Genomic DNA, 20,921 nt, shown 5'->3' with positions numbered 1-20,921 from the left:
ATGGGCGTTTTCGTGGTTTTCCCCCACGTGTAACGTGTATACGAGCCAGTTCCCCTTAAAAAGTCCTCCACGAAGGCATCCCTTTCCCTTAGGCAGATATCCCTCGAGGCTTTACCATTATCACAACACACATACACTAAAATTTTAGAAAGATTTCGCAGCCTAATATGTTATGCAATTCATTTCGTGAAACAGTCTCCGCTCAAGGATTTATACATACAATTATTTCAAAATTTCGCAAACAAGGAAGTACTTTCATATTTTCAAAAATTTCCACCATGGAAAGCGTAGTAATACAAATAACCAATATGTAATTAAGAAGCATTATAAATTTCTTAAATTGTTTCTACCTTTATAAGCCTGTCAATGTACATGAGATTCTAATTTCTACATGGTGGTCAAAAACTTCCCCGATATGTGAAACCCTAGAAGCCTTTCCGCTCGACTAATCGAAATGAAATTTCAGCTATTGTTATTTGAAGGTATGCACTCGAGATCGTTACAGTGACAAATTTTGAAATTTTCGAATGGCAACGCCCACTTTTTTTCTCGCTCAAATTGATCAACGCATTGAAAAACCGTAAATGACGTTGGAATGATACATGTATGACGAAAATAGCCGACGTAAAACATTTGCAATTGTAAAGGGTCAGTGACAGCACAAGACAGGAGAGGGAAAGAAACGTTTCTTGGAATTACTGGTTTTCAACATGCCTACCTTCGGAGACGCTAACGCATTGCACGCGGAAAATTGTTGACAACAATGACGAACATAACAATCTCGAGCTTCAGTTAACAATATCTGAACTTCCATTTCAATTAGTTAACGTATAGCCCCCTAGGGGTTCATATAACGGGGAAGTTTTCTCACGACTAGCCTGATCTCATGTGGGCGGTGCACAATGAGGCAAGACACCTTAATAATTGTTCTTAACTCTTAGGCGCTTTAAAAATTTATTAAACGAAACTAAAATTGCTTTAAATAATATATTACCTATAAATAAAAAACAGAAAACCGTTTTAAAGACTATATAAACTTTTTTTTTTTTTTTTTTTTTTTTTTTTTTTACAAAATGTATAGTTAATAGAAAACAGAAAAACAGAAGTTATCCTGGAAAAAAAATTTTTTTTCAGTCTCCTCATAATAAATTAGTGACTTAAACTAAATATTTATATAATAAAAATAATAAGCTTTATAGCAAAATTAAATTAACATCTGCCTTTGTGACTCTTGAAGAAAACTCACGATGAACAAGAAATATCTTGCCGTGTTTCCAGCACTCGAATTAGCAAAACCTAGGTTAGATCTGTCTGTGATTAATCTATATCTTTAGCTCAGAGGAGCGTTAGACCCAAAGGCCTATTAGTCTCAAAACGGCATTTTGCATCGTTTCACTTTCTGCTTTGGTACTGTTTTCAAACTGTTGCCACCAAATATTATCGCCCTGTATTATATTTAAAGAAACTAAATAATGAAGAATCTGCATGAATGCATAAGTTTTTTTTTTTTTCATTGCGATAAAAAAAGGTACTTAGAGGTATGAAATTTCGAATAACCTAGTCCTCCAACCGAACATGGGCACTTGGAAGCCTGAATATTGAATTTCGAATTTGTTTTATTATCTATCCTAAATTTTGTAAAACTTTAACTAATTTTGATTGACAAACTCATTGATTTCAAAGCGAACAGTGGCAACACTGTAAGGGAAAAAAAGCATGCTTATCTCCAGCGCGCGAGACTGTGTATCGAAAATTCTAAAGATATGCTGTTTGTAAATACTTTTAGCCCAAATGCTCTCAAAACGGTTCTTGAAACGTGTATGTGTGCAAATGAAAAAGTACCCCTTTGGGCATAATATAAAATCTGAAACCTTTCAGATTTTTTTTAATTTATAGTTTTTATTTATTTATTTATTATTTAATTTTGTTTGTTTTCCTCAACTAGTTGTTTACCGTCTCCTCGCGCTTCTCATTTTCTTATTGAAAGCTTTTACGCTTAAGTGTAGTAGGCATTCGAAAAAATGCATCCCTGCAATACTTGCTGTTCTAAATTGTAAGTCTTCAGTACCTACTTCTTTCTTTAGCAGTCTAGCAAAGTAATTAAAGTCTTTCACTTATTCCCCACAAGTATAGCATTGCTGGATAGATAAAGTAGCGACGATAGCGATATCATCAATCGCTAAAAAAATTAAACTGAAATTTATCTGCCATTCTATAATCAAAACGCCGTTACCCAGATGTTCGATTCCATATACCTATTTTTTTTCACAGATAAATTTCATAACTGTTTAATGAACTCTGCTTTTAAAGGCCTACAATACCTCGTAGAAGATGAGCTAGGTTTCTAATTCGTTTAGCATTACTGTTGTTCGGGTCACAAACTAAACGAACAAATACAATATCTATTATAAACATAGCTGAGGCTTTAGATCCATGGAATATTTGCTTGTTAGAAACTTGCTTGTTGCTTGCCTTGAAAAGCCACAGAATTTCTACTTTGTAACTAAAGAATATTTTCTCAGTTATTCTTCGTTAAGTAAAGCTATTATACTTTCTTGCACAATTATCAAACGTTCAGCATTATAATCCAAAAGAGCTGGGTTTAGACTGTGTTTCTAGAAGCTTTGATAAGCTTTAAAAAAAATATGAAAGCTATCAGATTTTATATTACGCCCAAAGGTTTTTCTATAGCTTCTATACTTAGAGGCCTAACCAGCAGCTGAGTAATTTGACCGCTGAATACTAGTAATTTAAATCGAGTTGTCGGCCAGGCGAACGGGCTGGCTACATGGTTGGTTTTCGCAACTTCCTCCACGTGTAAAGTGCCAATTTCCCATAGAAAGCCTTCCACGAACACATTCCTCTCCTTAGGCAGATAACCATCGTATGCTTTGACATATTTCAGATAACCGAGCTTCTTATTGTTGGGGAGAATGTAGTTATTTTTTGCACTAATTTTGAAACGCCGTGTTTTCATATGCTTTTAAACTCATCTAAGTAGTAAGGCTTCATTTAGCAAAAGTTTATACTCTTAATTCGCTCATCCCTTTGTTCAAAATCTACGCAACCGGTTATAATGGTTAGTGGCGCTGACTGCCATACTGATAGGCCCTGATTCGAATCATGGAGAAAGCATGGATGTTTGTACGCGTATAGTGTCAGTGCGGCTTGGGGGCATTCATTCTTCGGCGAGCCGAAGGCCCTGATTCGAATCCTGGAGAAGGCATGGATGTCTATACGCGTATAGTGTCAGTGCGGCTTGGGGGCATTCATTCTTCGGCGAGCCGAAAGTCCTCTCGAGAGATTGGTGATAGGGAAAGATGGGGTGGAGATCCTTGGGCCGCCTTTACGGGGGTTTTCCCCTCTAAATTGTGAGAGAAGCTCAACAGTTAGTTAAATTCAGCAAATACTTCAATCACCTGTATTACTACAGAAGTGCTGGCTTAACTTCAACCTGTGTCTGATCAAAATCTGCTCCCGGACGTCCTCGGTGTTTCGTTATTTATTTATTAATTTCCAAAATTCAAGCAAGGTGTTTATTTGAAAAATATTGAGTGCTGACATCTTTTACATATTTCAGAAGGGTGCTGTATGAATTAAGCGATATCATAAGCTTAATCATAATTAAATTTGTGCTTGAAAAATAACCATCCCATTTTTGAAACAGTAGCCAATCTAAAAGCAAGTTTGACTTTTCTCTTTACGGTTACTAATGATTTTTGAAGATAACTTTCTAATACATCCATCAATATTCTCTGCTGATAAATTAATACTGAATGCGATCACGTGAGCCTCCCATTAAGTATATTTGCACTTCATTATGCACATTTGAAGACATCTGGGGTCAAAATTTGTTAATGCTTTGCATTTACTTTTATATTAGAGTTAGAATGCAAAATAGTCAGAGAGTAAAACAATAATTTAATTGCAATTGTCTTAATTTCAGAGTCATATAAATATGAGACCCAAAAAACGTTATTCTTTTTTAATTGGTTAGTTTCATATCGCTTTAAAGATTTTTTTCAAAAACCTGTATTCTGATTGTCTGTCTTTTAGAATCTCCTCACGGCAATCAATAAATTTTATGCTGTGTGTTTGTATAAACAAATTATTGTTTTTCAAGTTTATTCTGACTAAAAAATATTCCTAGATTCTTAAAAAGCTCTTTTTTTTTTTCATATATATGCTGACAGAATTGTTTCCTTAAATAAATAGTTATTAACATGCAAACTCTGTTAAATATATAATTAGTTCAAGAACATCACATTACTTTACAAAAAATATTACGCAAAATCGTAAAAAATTAAAACTCGTCCGAGCTCTGTGATAAATATTAATTACCATCAAGTAAGCAGAACTGCTCGCTTATTCCGACTAAAAATTTCCGTTTTTTTAATTATCATTTTTTTTTTATGAAGAACCTTTTAAACGCAGCTCTAAAATTTTGTTTCCCTTTAAAAAAATCTGATGTGTACACCACATGACTTCCTTGTACGGAATATTAAATTACATGCATTTTTTCTTGCATTTCATTTAAATTATTGGATTGAATTAAATCTACTTCGCCGACAGCGCATAAACCACAATAGAATAAATGCATTCTTTAAAATTCACTCTAGTATTTGTTTACCATAGCGACACTCTGGCGCTAGATTCACTTAACAGTATTAATAATTATATAACAGTTAACTTATATAATAATTATATAGCGGAAACTAAGTTAACTGTTATATAATCCAATAATTATATAACACTTAACTTATATATTTCGTTTATATTATAACTCATAATGCACAAAATTTATATCATTTAAAGAATATAATTATCTAATCGTTGCCACATGTTCTATTCAAATACTATAATAAAGCTAGAACTATGTATAAAAGAAATTAAGCAAACAAAACAAAAAAGAAACAGTTTTTCACAGACGATTGAGTATTTCTCATTTAATTAATTCAGTTCTCACTTCGCTAGAAGGCAAAAATACATAAAAACTCAAAATATCTATATTAAAATTTACGAAGTAAATCTTAAACACTTATTTCCTCGAAAAAATTCCAGAAAGGATTAAGCATGATTTAAATTATAAATGAAGACGTTATCTTTGTTGTTGCGAAGCTAAGTTTCTCTAGATTGGCAACAAATCGACTAGCCTCCTGTTTCAAATCTAAACATTAATGGCCGCCATTAAAAAAAGGCTTAGCGGCATTTAGACAACTTTAAAATTGTTGATAATTCTAAAAATATTGCATACAGATTTACTAAAGGCATAAAAACCTTAACCGGAAGATAAAAACAATATAATTCAATCATTTTTAAAGAAAAAAAAATGTACAATTTACAAACATATAAGAGTAAAGAAACTGAGATCACTGAGCCGGGTAATAGAGTGGATATATATATAAATATATTTATATACGTTTGGTGCGGCCGATTGCAACCAAAATACGAGGTGCACATCTACATGTTATAGTAGTCATATATACAAAATTTCAACGTTCTGAGGCTACTCGTTTTTGAGTTATGCGAGATACGTACGTACATACATACGTTCGTACAGACGCCACGAAAAATTCTCTTCAGAATTAATTTTAAAGCAGTTTCATAATTTTTTTGAAGGAAAAGAGTATTTTATTCTGTCCTTAGGTACAGATATCACGCAAAAACATCGTTAAATTGCATTCGATAGCGGTCAAAATGGATATTTTCGTTGAAATATGCTGCCTGAAACTTTTCGTGATTACAACACTTCCTTTTTACTTCCTACAAGGAAGTAAAAATTGTCAAACATGTATACTAAAACATACATATCTATACTTGACATGTTCATGAGAAATAAACAAACTAATCAAAATAAAAGAAATGTAAACCAAAATCATTGTTATAAATGTAAACCAAAATCATTGTTATCCTGCAAAAAAATTGTTTAGGAAATGATCTCCCATGCAACAGTATGAACGATGTTTTCTATTTCAGGCATGGGGAGGGTGGGAACGTGTTCTGGGATCCAAATCAATCGTTTTCTCTTTCTTCGAAGTGTTTAACTGCAGAAATATAATAATTGTAGTTTCTTTTTTCGGAATTTCATTTTTCAATTATATGTCGAGTTGTGGGATATTTTTCCCCATTGTGCGATTTTGATAAAACATATTCTAAAGAAGAAATTTTTCTGTTTTAATGCAGTGTTGTTCTATAACATGGTTTTAAATTTAGTATTCAGTTACTAGGTATTATTACTGTTTAGGAATACTAACAAGCAAGCTTAAGAAGCTTTACGAAGCTTAGGAAAGAGATCGTTTTTCATAATGCAGAAGTCTACGACTGTCTTTTCTACAAGCTTAAAATGGCCAGTTTTTTAGATATAGTTTTGTTTTTTGCTGAAAGACGAATAAAATAAAAAAAAGAATAAAAGAGGATTATACATTGTGAACCTTTTCTAGCAGTTAATTTATGAGGTATTTTCTCCATCTTTTTCGCATGCATTCGTGGAAGTTCACTGGACGCGTATTCGAGAGGTCCAGGGTTCCAGTCCTAGCGAGCCCACCAGCGTCGTCGTAACGTCGATGAACACTGGTAGTTCGGTCCGAGGTTCGAATCCCGCGAACGGGCTGGCTGCATGGGCGTTTTCGTGGTTTTCCCCATGTGTAACGTGTATATGAGCCAGTTTCCCTCAGAAAGTCCTCCACGAAGGCATCCCTCCCTTAAGGCAGATAGCCCTCGAGTGCTTTGCCATAATCTAATAAAAACCAAACCAAAACAGTCCTAGCGAAGGCGTTGCACATTTTTCATGTCTCGTGCTTCAAATAATAATAATGATGATGATGATGATGATTCTACAAGTGGTGCCCGAACTAAAAGGTGGTGGACGATGACTTGCCACCCCAGGATTTCTTGGTTAGGTCCCTTAATCCCGAGTCGCTGTTTAAAAGGGCGAATTCTAAGGCATTTTCTCCTTATTTTCCGCATGCCTTCGTGGTGTAATTGGAAAGCACACTTGACGCGTATTGGAGAGGTCGAGTGTTCGAGTCCCAGCGACGGCATCGCACTTTTTTCACGTTTGCTGCTTTAAAACAAAAACTGATGACTGATGACAATTTAATTCTTTTTATTTTAACATGGCAAAGCTCTTAAATGCTATCTGCAATGAAGGACTTTCTGATGGAAATTGGCTGGTATTCATAATACATATTGACCCTTTCCAAAATGAAAATAAGTCAGTAACCTTTAGATTTTAGAAACGTTAATGAGATTTCAGGCATAATTTCAAAAGTTAAATAACAATGATAGTATCAAGAAAAGAACTCAATAGCAATGAGATTTCAAGCATAATTTCAAAAGTTAAATAACAATGACAGTATCAAGAAACGAACTCAATAGCAATTCTAGTTGAGTAGCAAATAAAGCAGCTGGGTAAAAATAAATCTAAATCACAATGATATTTCTAATTTTTTTGATGTGCTGTCTGTCAGAGAATTAGGAATAATACTCAACATTTGCTTTTCAATAAATATTTCTTTCCAAACTTTCAATATATACTTTCTCTTGAACCTAGAATTGAAACTGCTTTCAAATTCTCCCAGGCTTCATGACAAAAACGGAGTTGGAGATGTTCCAGAGTGTTCCGTCGACAGAGTTCAATACTTTCTGGATTCCTTGCACTTGGTTCATAAATGTTCTCAGAGAAGCACGACAAGAATGCAGAATTACAGACTCAAATGGACTCAAACTCATTATGGAGGTAACTGGACATATGTTCTTAAATAAATTCGACGGTTTTTATATTGTAATTTTATACTGGAATCTGATAAACAAATTTAATACTATTACTATTAAAATTTAATACTATTACTATTAGTATGAAAAACACACGTGCGTTTTTTGCGACTAATAACTTTTTATAACACATTTAAAATCTATAATAAATATGTTGTATAAAGTATTAGCGTGCCTTCGTGGTGTAGTAGTCTGAACGCTGGGCGCGTATTCCAAAGGTCCTCGGTTCGATTCCCGGCGAAGACGTTGCTCATTTTTCATCTTGCCTGCTTCCAAGAATACCTAATGTTTCTACAGCGGCGCCCGAGGTGAAAACGTGGTGGATGATGATTCTCCACACACAGGATTTGGCGATTGGGTCCCCTAAAAACCCCAGTCGCCCTTTAAAGGGGGAGTATATAAGGTATTTCTCCCGTCTTCTTAGCGTGCCTTCGTGGTGTAGTGGGTCTGCACGCTGGGCGCGTATTCCATAGATCCGCTGTTCAATTCCCGCCGAAGGCGTTCCTCGTTTTTCATCTTGCCGGCTTCCAAAAACACCTAACGTCTCTACAGCTAAGAACACGCAGCTATTCAATAAATACATCATGTAAATTTTAATTAACAAATGGGTACTACTTTTTAACCTCTGTTTCGTAACACGGTAGTTCATGATATAGCTTATAATCGCATAGTTAAATCTAATATCTGAAACTTAGGACAGGTTTTACGCGATTATCGTCGAAAACTACACATATTGTATCCGGCCATTATTAAATGAAAAGTATCCTAAAGTTAGGTAACAGAGGAATATTATAATTTAATAAGAAACAAAAAATAGGTTTGACCAGAATGAATTTTAGCTAGGTAATTCTTCATTATTTAAGAGAGTTTCACTGTATGCCTAAATACTACCTGAATACATATTTCGTGGCTAAAACATTTGCTAATATTACACATCAACATTTAAGAAAATTGCAGATTTTTTATAATACATAAAAAGGTCTAAAATACGTTTTACTTATGAATTGTTCCATGAATAAAATGCTTACAAGGTAAAAAATAATTATATTTCTATAAACGCATATGTGAATTTTATGTAATGCATGAAGTAAAAGTCGGTAGCCCCCCCCCCCGCAGCTGCAAGAGGCCCAAACTTTTAAAACATCCCTCTGCCAATATTTTTTTCACAATGCATACTTTTCATACACTTATTTCTGTACAGTACTGATCATTAGTTAATCAATGATCAATTCTGTACAGTACTGATCATTAGTTATAGTGTGGCTTCGTGAAAAAAAAATGATAATGGAAGAGAACCATTGTATAGCAAGTACACGTAAATGGGAACAGAAATAAGGTGAATTTACCCGTTAAACAGTATTTCTCTGCATTACAAATTTTTTAAATCAAAATTGTCAATCACCAAGCCTATGACAATTTCGCTGTTGGCAATTCCCTATTTCACAGACGCCCAGTGGCAATTACTGTCCATTCTTCTTATTTGGAGTATGGTTATGGTTAATTGCGTTTCTCTTTAACAGTGTTTGAGATTACCGAAATTTGCAAGATTACCAGATATGTGAAAAACGGCATATATTCCTATTTATCACTAAATGATTGACGTATACTCTATAACATTTTTAAATAAGAATTGAGGACTGAAATCTTCCGTTCTTAAAATTCTTTTGCGTTTAATTTTCCCCTTTTTAATATTCATATTTCAAAGCATAATATCTAAAACATCATTAACCGAAAGGACGGAATTATACTCTGTGGCAGACGATATGCTTTCTAACATATTCAGCGTTCTCAGATTGACCTCAAATGTAGGATTTAGAAGTCTTTTCCATAGACAGATTTTTCAAGCGTATTAGTATGCATAGTTTTCCTGGCAACATATGTTTTTGTCTAGTGTATATGTTTTTGTATCTAGAATATGTTCTGCAATTATATGAATTGGGTTCTGCACCGGCCTAAACTCATATCATTATTTATATGAATTTATAAACAGATTCATCGATCGTGAATTTCTGGCTCGTGTAGTTTCTGCGCGCATAGTGACCTGGATGAAATATGGCCAACTACAGGCCATGCTTCTATGAAATTTTTTTTTCTGAATTCTTATATTTCCTAATTTTTAAACTCTTGGAATACTATTATGAAATTTTTCTGCAACATAATTGATCTTTTGATTAAAATAAAAATTTCTCCTTTTTATTTCTGTTTTGTTAATTTGTGAAATTTTCTTGCTCTATGAAAGGATCGTTTCTGTGCATGTTATGCAAAGCTCATTTAAGAACATCTTATTACAAATAATTTTTTTAATTATTTTTTACTATTTAATCCTTTGAAAATATAAATTTATAAATGATGAAAGCATACATGAAGGATTGCGCGATATTTAATTAATCACACTATGTAAGAGAAACTTCTACAAAAGTCTATAAATATGTATTTAATTGGTCAATTATTTTTTGCATTTTAAATTGTAATTTTTTTTAATTTTCTAAATTAGGCATAAATAATATGATTGCAAAGATAAAATAACTGCATATTAGGTATATAAGGCATTTCAAATGTGATATAAGAAAGCATATTTTATTATGTTTCGCGACAATGGAAGTTCGATCATCGAGTTGAAATCGTAGAGCTTAGACGGAGGTTGTGACGTCACGCCAGAGCTTCCGTGGCCGTTCCTGTAGTTGGCCATGGATGAAGTGTCCATGTAGCCATTAAAGTGTGAAAAGGAACGGTATGACGGATTTTTAAAGAAAAATGTCCCAATAGAAAGGCAAATTATTAAGTACATTTTGAAAGAAAACGCAAGATGACAGTATGGCTGTGATTTTAAATCCATTTTACAATCCGTTTTGGAAAAAAAAAAAAAAAAAAAGAGTCCTATATTCTGTCTGTACGTACAGATGTCACGCAAAACATCGTTCAAATTGATTCGAGAGTGGTCAAAATGTATATTTTCGTTAAAATATGATACCCGAAATTTTTCGCAATTACAATACTGCCTTTATTTCGTACAAAGGAATGCAAATGGGCCACTGGCACGTATTTTTTGTTTATTTCCTCTATTAATGAAATGCTAAAAATTTTGGTTAGTCATGTGCATTGAGAATTGTATCTTCGCAGCATAATTTTAATAGCAATTCAAAATACTACAACAACTGAATATCAACACTAGGAAAATAGCTCACCCCGTAGAATAATAACAGGACTGTAAGAGCAAAACTATTGTAATGTAAGCATATTACTATCCAGTTTGTATGTACTTGATAAAAATAATATTGTAAAGCAGTTTAAATGATACTGAAAATCCAGTCAATGTGTAAATGAATTACAAGTTTAATTTTGATTATCTCAGTAAAAGTATTGTAAATATGAATTCATATAATGTTTAAATAAACACATAGCTGTCATGATTTTATGTATCTATCATATGCAACTTGTACAAGACAATGATTGTAATCAACATATCTATGCTTATACACCGGCCTTGTATGCCCATGTAATATTTATATGTATATTTTTACACGGAGGAAATTTTCCCTTCTGCCAGGATGACTATTAACACTGTAAGACTTTTACAACAAAGTCAGGTCAGTGGTTATCTCAGGCGGCGCTCAGTCATGTGCATCTATAGCTGAAACTACTCTGTGAAACTGGATGGGAAGCGAAAACTATAGCATTTTAATGTTCTTCATACCTTGTGATCTGTTCATAAGAATTCAGAAGTTAATAAAGTGATTGAACAGGAAGGCATGCAATTAGACACGTCATTGAAACTTACAAATATTATGCTAATGAAGAGATTCTGGTAAGTGAATTTTAAAATGAAAAATTTTAAAGAAGAATCAAATGAATTGCTCACATATTTGGCGTTTTGTTCAGTTTAATGACATTAATAACATCAGAAGTAGAAATTAAAAAAAAAAAAATTCTTTTGAAGGCCCAAATCAGCCCACTGTAGGAGATGAAAATCGGTTACGATTGAACATATCCAATTCTGAATTGGACACTGCTCTTACGTAGTTGAAAGACAGATTTAAACAGTTCAGTCGTTGCAGTGAACAGTCTTATTTGTGATAGTAAGAACTTTTGTTTTGGAAGGGGGGAAACAAGTGTGAAAGGTTACAACAAATTGCCAACACCTGTGTAACGAAACTTCAGTAACGAAACTACGAAAAGAATTGGAAGATATTTTTACAAGTATGTCAGCTGCACTGAGAATTTGTGCATGAAAGTGTCTAACCTCAGCCGAACGCAGCTTTTTGAAGGTGAAACTAATAAAATGTTATTTCCGATCTTCAGGAATAATAATTAAGAAGTATTTCTGTAATAATATAAGAAAGACGTTATACTTTTCTTCGATATTTAAGAGTTAATTAAAGCGCTTAATTCTCAAAAAGCAGAAAATAAAAAGATTTAAGGGAGTAATACAAAAAGAATAATATATAGGAAAAGGAATAAAAGAAGAGACGAAAATATTATTTGATTTTACATGACAAAACCGTCAAGACACCTGAAATTTTAATGAAAACTTTGTAGTGTTCTCACATTTTTCAGTTTAACAAGTAATTAAAAAAAATTTTAAATAAGAAATAATTAAAAAAATATACCAGACTATGCATATTTAAATAAAGTTTATAATATAGTATTGTAAAACCTAGAAAAGACAAGAATATGCTATCAGCAGCAAAAAATTGAGATAAGCTCATTTTTCATACGTTTTAAAATTGTGCATGTTTAAGTTTTTAAATGCGTTTAGTTTCGAATTTAGTTAAAATATTCTGTAGAGTGATTAAGACTTTTTTTTTTTTAATAGGAAACACGGAAATTAACAATGCCCTTGCCGGGACTCCAACCTGGACCTCTCAAATGTGCTACCGTTACACCACGAAGGCATGAACAAAGGAGGGAGAAAATACTTTTTATAACTTTTAAGAGACGACAGGGGATTAGGGGACCCAATCACCAAATACTGGTAGTGTAGAGTCATCATCCACTACCTTTAAGTTCGGGCGCCACTGTAGAGTCATTAGGATTTCTTTTAAAGTAGGTAACACGAAAAATGAGCAATGCCCTCACCGGGACTCGAATCTGGACTTCTTGAATACACGCCGAGTGTGCTACCCTTACACCAAAGGCAATGCGAAAAAGAGGGAGAAAATGCTTTATAATGTTAGACTTTTCAGTTTTTTTTTTTTTTTAACTTAACATCATTCGCTTAATTAATGTTTCTTAGTTATCGCATTTTCGTTTATTCCCTATTACACTTAAATTCTGTTTGGTTATGAAAAACTACAGTTTTTAAAATTGTTAACATACAAAATATTTTTTATAATTGCCTATAATTTTGGCTTTCGAAATAAAATGGTTAGTGATAATAAATTATGTAATACAATTTAACGTCGATTAATGAGCACAATTTGTTTCTGAATTTTATTTATAATGTGAAGCACTCGTTAAAAGAAAAAAGTTTTTCCTCATACGAATTAATGTAAAATAGGCTAGTACGTTCCATTTCGAAAAGAATACTTAAACAAATTTATAATAATGTAATCTATTATTTATTTATAATGCATCCTTTTTTACGAGAAAGTTATCTAAAGACATTTGCCCTACATAAAAGTCTGCCTATTATATTCTGAAGAAACTACACCTGAATAGTGTACTTTAATCGTAAGTAAATACAAATGTGTGAAAACTTTAAGAAAATCAGTAACGAACTTATGTAGGTCAAAAGTTGAGTTCAAAATTTCTTTCGTGCAAATTAATAAACAAACAGATAAGCCGAATTCTAAACTTTAAAGATTCTATTAATTCATTAATTTTAATGCGGAAATTTTATATTATGTTTAAATTAGAAACTAAAGTTACGATAGTGATATCATACATGGAATTTTACATTTTTCTTAGCAACTGACTTAACGTGACGTTGATTTGGTCACGGGGAATTTAAAAAATAAGTGAAGAATAAATAAACAAGCAAATTAAAGCTACAATTATTAGTTAAAGATTTTCGTTTTGAAAATATTTTATCGCATTTGAGGCATTCAAAACATGCGTTCACCTCCGAAATATAAAAAGAACGGTAGGTACATGAAATAGAGAAATTTTATTATTTATTTTCTGTATATAAATTAAATTGATAAGAAAGTCTAGAAATATAATTGCAAAAGAAACTAAAAATGTGTAAATTTGTGTAATCTTTGAAATTTAAAAATGTAATTTTTATTTATTTATTTTTTTTTTTCCCTGAAGGAATTGAACGAATTCAGATCAAAATGTGGACTATTGTGGGGATATGATTGGATAAGCATTCCTTTAGTATATACTCAGGTAAGGAAGTTTCCATAGATAAGTTTAATTTGAGAAAATTTACTTGTTTCTAGCAAATTGGTAATCAGGCAAATAAGTGAGGGTAAAGTAAATGGGTTTTATCTATTAACCTCGAAAAGATACTGGCTCATCAGTGACTGAGAGGATACGAACATTGAATACTGATAGTTCGATCTAGGTTTCAATCCTTTCGATTCCATGGGTGTTTTTATGGTTTGTCCCTGAATAGCACGATTACGAGCAAATTTCTCTTAGAACATCGTCTAGAATTTGCGTACTCTGCTATAGTCAAAACAATCTAATTTAACTGAACAGGAGATGAAGTCAGTTATTATTAATGTTCATGCTAATGTTCATTCGGATCTAGTGTAGAATTGGGTGCCCCTTCGATTAGCGACGATGTTTTTTAAATTTTGTCGATGAAACCTCACTTGTGGTTACCATGATAGTTTTAACTGTGTTTCAGCTTTCTGATTTTATTTGAATGAAAATAGATTGATGTGTACATGGACAAATTTAAGGCAGTGCGAAATGCCTAGTTTGTGCAATTCTAGGATGTTTTTTTTTTAATGAAAACAGATCGATGTGTACACGGACACAGAGTTTGTGCAATTCTTTGACTTCTATTTTGGGTTTGTGTAGAGGCCATCTAGAAATTGTGCCTTCCTGGCGCCGATCTTGGTGTCAAAAAAGAATCGCCAAAAAACAAGGGGCACCCAATCTTAAACTTTTACCGTTCATTCAATTGTTCAGAATATGCATTCCAATACACATTAGACTTTTCTAAGTTTTTCCAGATGAAACAAATAAAAAAATACAAGTATATTTTGAATCCTTTAAGAAATAAATAAGGAGCCTGGATGGAAGAAATGGAAGTACGTGGTATATTAAATATAAATAGTGCTAGCATTGTTACAATATGATAAATAACAATAATATTACATCCTTTAAATATAATCCTTTCACATATATTCATAACTTTCTACCACAAACCTCGGAATTGCGAAATCGCCAAATCAGAGCGGTGTTTGATTACGTGAGCTCACAAGCATCTGAAAGCTCCAGCGATTTCTTTTATATGGGAAGACTTTATTTTCAGTAGTTACTTCCGTTATAGAAAAGGTTAGTATTCTGTTAACACAGTAGAAATAGAAATCTGTTCTAAAGACAGTCCGTCCAGTGAATGGAGGTTCTCACTTTTTCTGGGTCAGAAATGCTGAACTAAGGACACAAGAATCTCAAAACTATGTTGAAGTGGTACATCACATCGGAGTGTAGTACTCTGTTATACAACATCCCACTGTTAGATTAATACCATTGTCCGAAACATAATTTTTCTCCCGCTGTTCAGAGAAAGCAGCGGAGAGTTTTACCGAATATATGTTCCCCTTATTTTCCTTGTTTTCCCTTCGATTTCTTTCAGGTATTTTGATAGCACGACTGCAATGAAAAGTTCTAGAAAATTCACAATTCTGAGGGAAGGAAATGTATAGAAAGTTTTTTTTAACCCCTTGGGTACATTTGACGTCTGAGACACGTCATTCACTTTTTCTCCCCTAGGAGCGGATGACGTATGTCTAAGACGACAAACCAAAAATTAAACTCTTGGGTACATTTGACGTCTGAGAGACGTCATTCACTTGCTTTCCCTAGGAGCGGATGAATCACATAGTTAGAACGAAACATTCAAATGCTGATTTTATAAACACAGGCAAAAGGAGAAAAAATGAAGGTGGCGATAGCGAAAATATTATAAAACCGGCATCAGATATGGCCTTTTATAATGCTTATGTTTTATATCCTTTCGTTTAGCTATTGCCGAAGAATTGCTGGAGCAATTGTCACTGCCAAATTATAAACGTCGTGGACGCCCGTCAAGTAGCGATACAAACCATTTCGTTTGGCAGCGAAAAATTGGGCACACTTTCCCGAGAACATTCCGTCAACTAAGTCCAAGCAACATCCTGGAATAAGTTGCCGTGTTTGTTAAAAGCATCATATTAGGAAAGAGAATAGATGACAGTGCAAACAATGCAAAGTAGCACTGCATTTACTTACTTGCTTTGAAAAATTTCACACTCTGCATAATTATTAGTAATTGTTGTTTCTTTTATATATATATATAGCTTGAATTTATTTCATTTAGTTTTATTTTGTTGTTGTTAATTTATTTTTGTTTTGCAATTCTAGTTACTTGAAGACACCTTAATACTACATATGTCACCAATATTTTAGAAATAAATAAATTCTTACGTAAAATGTACTGCTTTTGCATTCTACTCCAAGCAACCAAAAATTATATCCGTTCCACATGCAAATATTTTCTCAAATAAATCCGTACCCAAGGGGTTAAGCGAAGAAACAACCAAGCTCTGAGCGGATAACATTTTACTACATATATGGATTGATCGGCTAGGTCTGATTTAACCGAATAAGATGAATACAAAATATTTTTGGTTATATTATAACACTTGTCTGGGGTTAAATCTTATTCTCAAATAGTCAGATAAAACTCCTATCCTTCAGGTGTTACGTTGAAGCTAACTTGATGAGTTTTCACTACTAACTTTATAAGGTATTTCTCCCACTTCTCTAGCGTGCCTTCGTGGTGTAACGGTAGCACGCTGGGCCGGTATTCCAGAGGTCCGTGGTTCGATTCCCGGCGAAGGCGGTTGCATATTTTTCATCTCTCTGGCTTCCAAAAAATCCTAATGTCTCTACAATGGTGCCCGAACTAAAAGGGTTGTGGATGATGATTCTCCGCACCCAGGATTTGGCGACTAGGTCCCCTACAACCCTAGTCGCCCTTTAAAAAGGGGAATATATAAGGTATTTTTCCCACTTCCCTAGCGTGACTTCGTGGTGTAACGGTAGCACGCTGGGCCGGTATTCCAGAGGTCCGTGGTTCGATTCCCGGCGAAGGCGGTTGCATATTTTTCATCTCTCTGGCTTCCAAAAAATCCTAATGTCTCTACAATGGTGCCCGAACTAAAAGGGTTTTGGATGATTCTCCGCACCCAGGATTTGGAGACTAGATCCCCTACAACCCTAGTCGGCCTTTAAAAAGGGGAGTATATAAGGTATTTCTCCCACTTTCCTAGCGTGCCTTCGTGGTGTAACGGTAGCACGGTAAGCCGGTATTCCAGAGGTCCGTGGTTCGATTCCCCGTGAAGGCGGTTGCCTATTCTTCATCTTTTCTGCTTCCAATTAACCTAATGATTCTACAACTTAACTACTATCTGATAAACAAACAGGTTCAAGTATTCAAAGTTTAGTTTAGTTTATGTGATCACTTTTGAGGATTAAACTAAAAATATTACTCATAAAGTTACCAGAACCTGATGGTGAATTAATAAATGGGTCTTTAAACTCCTTGTAGGTACAGTATCTGATTATTTCTAATAGAGACTACAAGTTCAAGGATGACTATTAACTGCTACAAAATCTAAACTTACCAACTAAGAATCACTTGAGATTTTAGTTTACGGTAGACAGTCTGTTGAGTTATAAGCTGTGCAACATTTTATATAACGTCAACTAATAATCTGCAAGTATCCAACGCTCATCCAAATTCTCATACGATTACGAGTTCTTTCTCTAACTTTATACAAAATTGGCTGCCACTTAAATCTGCATAATCTCTGGAATCAACACGCCAGTGAAAAAATGAAACAACAGAAAAGAAATAAACAAAAATAAAATTGTCTAATGAAACTCAAACATAATCCTACAATATAAGGGTTATAATGGCATTTCCCTCAATAATTTTGATTCAATTCTAATTCGAAATCTCGAATTTGATCCATTTTCTTCCATGTAAGATTAGAAAAAAGAAATCTGCTCTTTGACCAAACATTTAGATTTGACTTCAGCAAGTCGATAAAATAACATTATTAAGATAAATTCATTGCAATTACATCAGCAGTTTTCACTATACCATTTCTCATGACGTTTAAATTATATAAATCTTTTCATATTTTATCCAACATTTTACTATTATACTAAGAATTATAGGTAAAAGTATAGTTTAGGGTACCCCTTAGCGATTTTTGGCGGTACATGGATACCGATTTTGTGCAAAGCTTTGACTCGTTATTTTGGTTTGCGAAGCAGCGCTACACAAAGCGAAAATAACAAGACAAACAATTGCACAAACTCGGTATCCATGTACACATCGACTTATTTTGACTTTAAAAAAAAAATCCGAATTCCACAAAAATGGCATTGCGCACTCCTTTGACTTTATCCATGTACACGTCGACCTATTTTCACTTAAAAAATAATCCCAGAATTGCACAAACTAGCATTGCGCACTCCCTTTACTTTGTCCATGTACACATCGATAGATTTTCACTTAAAAAGGCAAAGGTGCACCAAAGTCTACAATGAAGGCAAACAAAAAATACATAATCTCAATAAAATACATTTTAAACTAAACAATAAAATAACATAAAAAAGGAAAAACATGTTATACATTTAAGCACTACCAAAAGCAAATATTCACTTACCATGATTTTCGAATTCGCTTCGTACACCCAGAGCCACGTAAAAATCAAAATATCAATCATACTCAAATGACTTTTTTCAAACCAGGTACTCGTTCTGATCGAACGCTTCACATAGTGACCATCTGAACCTTTCTTCCTACAAACCCATTCAAATCCATCTAAACGGTTTTAACACATACCACGAAAACGCTTACAAAACATCCCAGAATTCCAAATTTCCCAGAATCATGCACCCGATTACGTCACAATAGAGTTTTTATAACATTCAACTACTCAGGCTACCATAAATGAAACAACAACTTGGCGATAAATCAAACAACAACTTCGCCATAATACAAGGGGTACCTTAAAGTCTACTCGAATTATATTTATTGGTAAAAAAATTCCCAAACGGCTCTATAAAATGTGACAGACTAATCTATAGTTTCAATGGCCATCCCTACATTGTTATTTTGGAAACTGACTCTATGATCGCGGCAATTCTATTACTGCTCGAATGCCTTCTGAAAATACTGTTTCTCGGTACTTTTCAGAGCAATATTCATCTCATTCTGAAAGAAGGGAAATGACTGGCAAACATATAGCTTGGATTAAAAACTTTAATGGAAGTCACGACTATTCCATAGTCATGATAAATCATCAGTCTCCAGTAGTTCACAAAATCACATTGATGTTTTTGTCATTTTGTGATTTGTGACTTTGGAAGATCATCCAATATCCAGTGACCTTTTTAATTCTTAAGGAATCATGCGCATGTTTATCCTGAACGTTTATTTTTGCCTTTCCGCAACGAGTGAATTCTGAAGAATTCCTTGTCACTGAAATGCATTATGCACAGAATCACTATGTGATCGACAAACAAATTAGCATCAATTTCGCTTTGTTCTTAATTGTTGTGCTTTCAGCGGACAGAAAAATGGTAGAGATTCTCTTATGAGTATTATTGGGCTGTACCAAGAAATGTAGTTTCCAGTATCACTAATTTCGTATTTATAAAATGGCACTTTCAGTATCATACCTTCATTAAGGTCCTGGTTGATTACTGTATCATTCCATTTACTGAAGAACTTAAAGCAAGAGAACTTCTTCCAGGACACGCTCTAGATGTCAGGCAGGACTGGAGAACCGTTAACTCCGAAATAGATTATGAAGCAGAATGGTGGCTACTTAAAATTTTGTATTTAGTCTGTCGGATTCTTTCCCTTTCTTTTTCTTTTTTAGCGCGTTTGGTAATGTTTTAATACCATTACGTACATGTGAAGAGATACTATAATTATATTCATAATCATTATTTCGTTTTAAACTGTATTTTTAAATAATTTTGTTTTTAAAACTAACATTATTTTATTTTAACTTTTCTTTAGGTTGTCACTATGGCTACATACGCTTTTTATGTAGCTTGTATGTTTGGCAGACAAAATGTCAATGTCATCACTGAAAAGTCCTCTTCTCCGGAAGTTCACCGCTATGATTACTACATACCAATTTTCACGATTCTTCAACTCATGTTTTACATGGGCTTATTAAAGGTAAGGAAATGAAAGAATTATAAGACAATACTTATAGCTTTAACTCCAAGGCGAGTTTTAGTTCTGTAATAGCCTCTGGTACTGATATACGTAGCGTATTCGGAAACTAAGTACCGTTTCATTCTAGCGCCGTCGCAGCGCTGTGGTAGGCGTCCCGCGCATGCGCACTAGTCTTTCTTGTTCACTGACTTTCAATTGTCGCCATTTTGGTTGCTCTATGTTGTGTTTTCAGTTTGCTGTGCACATTCAAAACGTTTAAGACAATTAGTTCTCCCGCTGACTGTGAGATTCGTGCCGTGATTAAATTTTTGAACGCGAGGAATGTTAAACCGGCCGAAATTTATCGTCAAGTAACAGAAGTTTACGGTGAATACGCGATAAGTGATGGAATGGTGAGAAAGTGGGTAAGAATGTTTAATGCAGATCGTACAAATGTCCACACCGAGGCTCGGAGTGGTCGGCCTTCTGTTGTCACCGATGATTTGGTAAGGAAAGTTGACGAAGCAATTCATGAGAACAGACGCTTCACAATGACAACTCTTTCAGAGGCATTTCCACAAATTTCACGTACTGTTTCGTTCGAAATTGTGTCTGACCTCTTGAATTATCGCAAACTGTGTTCCCGATGGGTTCCAAAAATGCTCACTGATGTTCACAAAACAAAGCGACTTGGAAGTGCCCTGACATTTCTCACGCGGTACAGTGATGAGACCAAATTATAAACCAACATTTAAACCAAATTGTGACAGGTGATGAAACTTGGGTGTGTCATTTCACACCA

At 33.9% G+C, this 20,921-nt stretch overlaps 1 protein-coding gene across 1 annotated transcript in view; it reads left to right on the top strand.

The window, feature by feature from the left end:
* The window catches only part of LOC118181484 (uncharacterized), a 137,651-nt gene that overhangs the window by 91,704 nt on the left and 25,026 nt on the right, over nucleotides 1–20,921 (top strand). The window contains exons 5-7 of the mRNA XM_085812369.1: nucleotides 7,581–7,738; nucleotides 14,026–14,103; nucleotides 19,976–20,140. Coding sequence (XP_085668495.1) covers nucleotides 7,581–7,738; nucleotides 14,026–14,103; nucleotides 19,976–20,140 — 401 coding nt within the window. The remainder of the gene's footprint in view (nucleotides 1–7,580; nucleotides 7,739–14,025; nucleotides 14,104–19,975; nucleotides 20,141–20,921) is intronic.

The sequence above is a fragment of the Stegodyphus dumicola genome, chromosome 1 (genome assembly GCF_044657685.1).
Source record: "Stegodyphus dumicola isolate Sdum_Otavi_A_Nest chromosome 1, ASM4465768v1".
Lineage (NCBI taxonomy): Eukaryota > Metazoa > Arthropoda > Arachnida > Araneae > Eresidae > Stegodyphus > Stegodyphus dumicola.
This window is presented reverse-complemented; position numbering and strand designations above follow the sequence as displayed.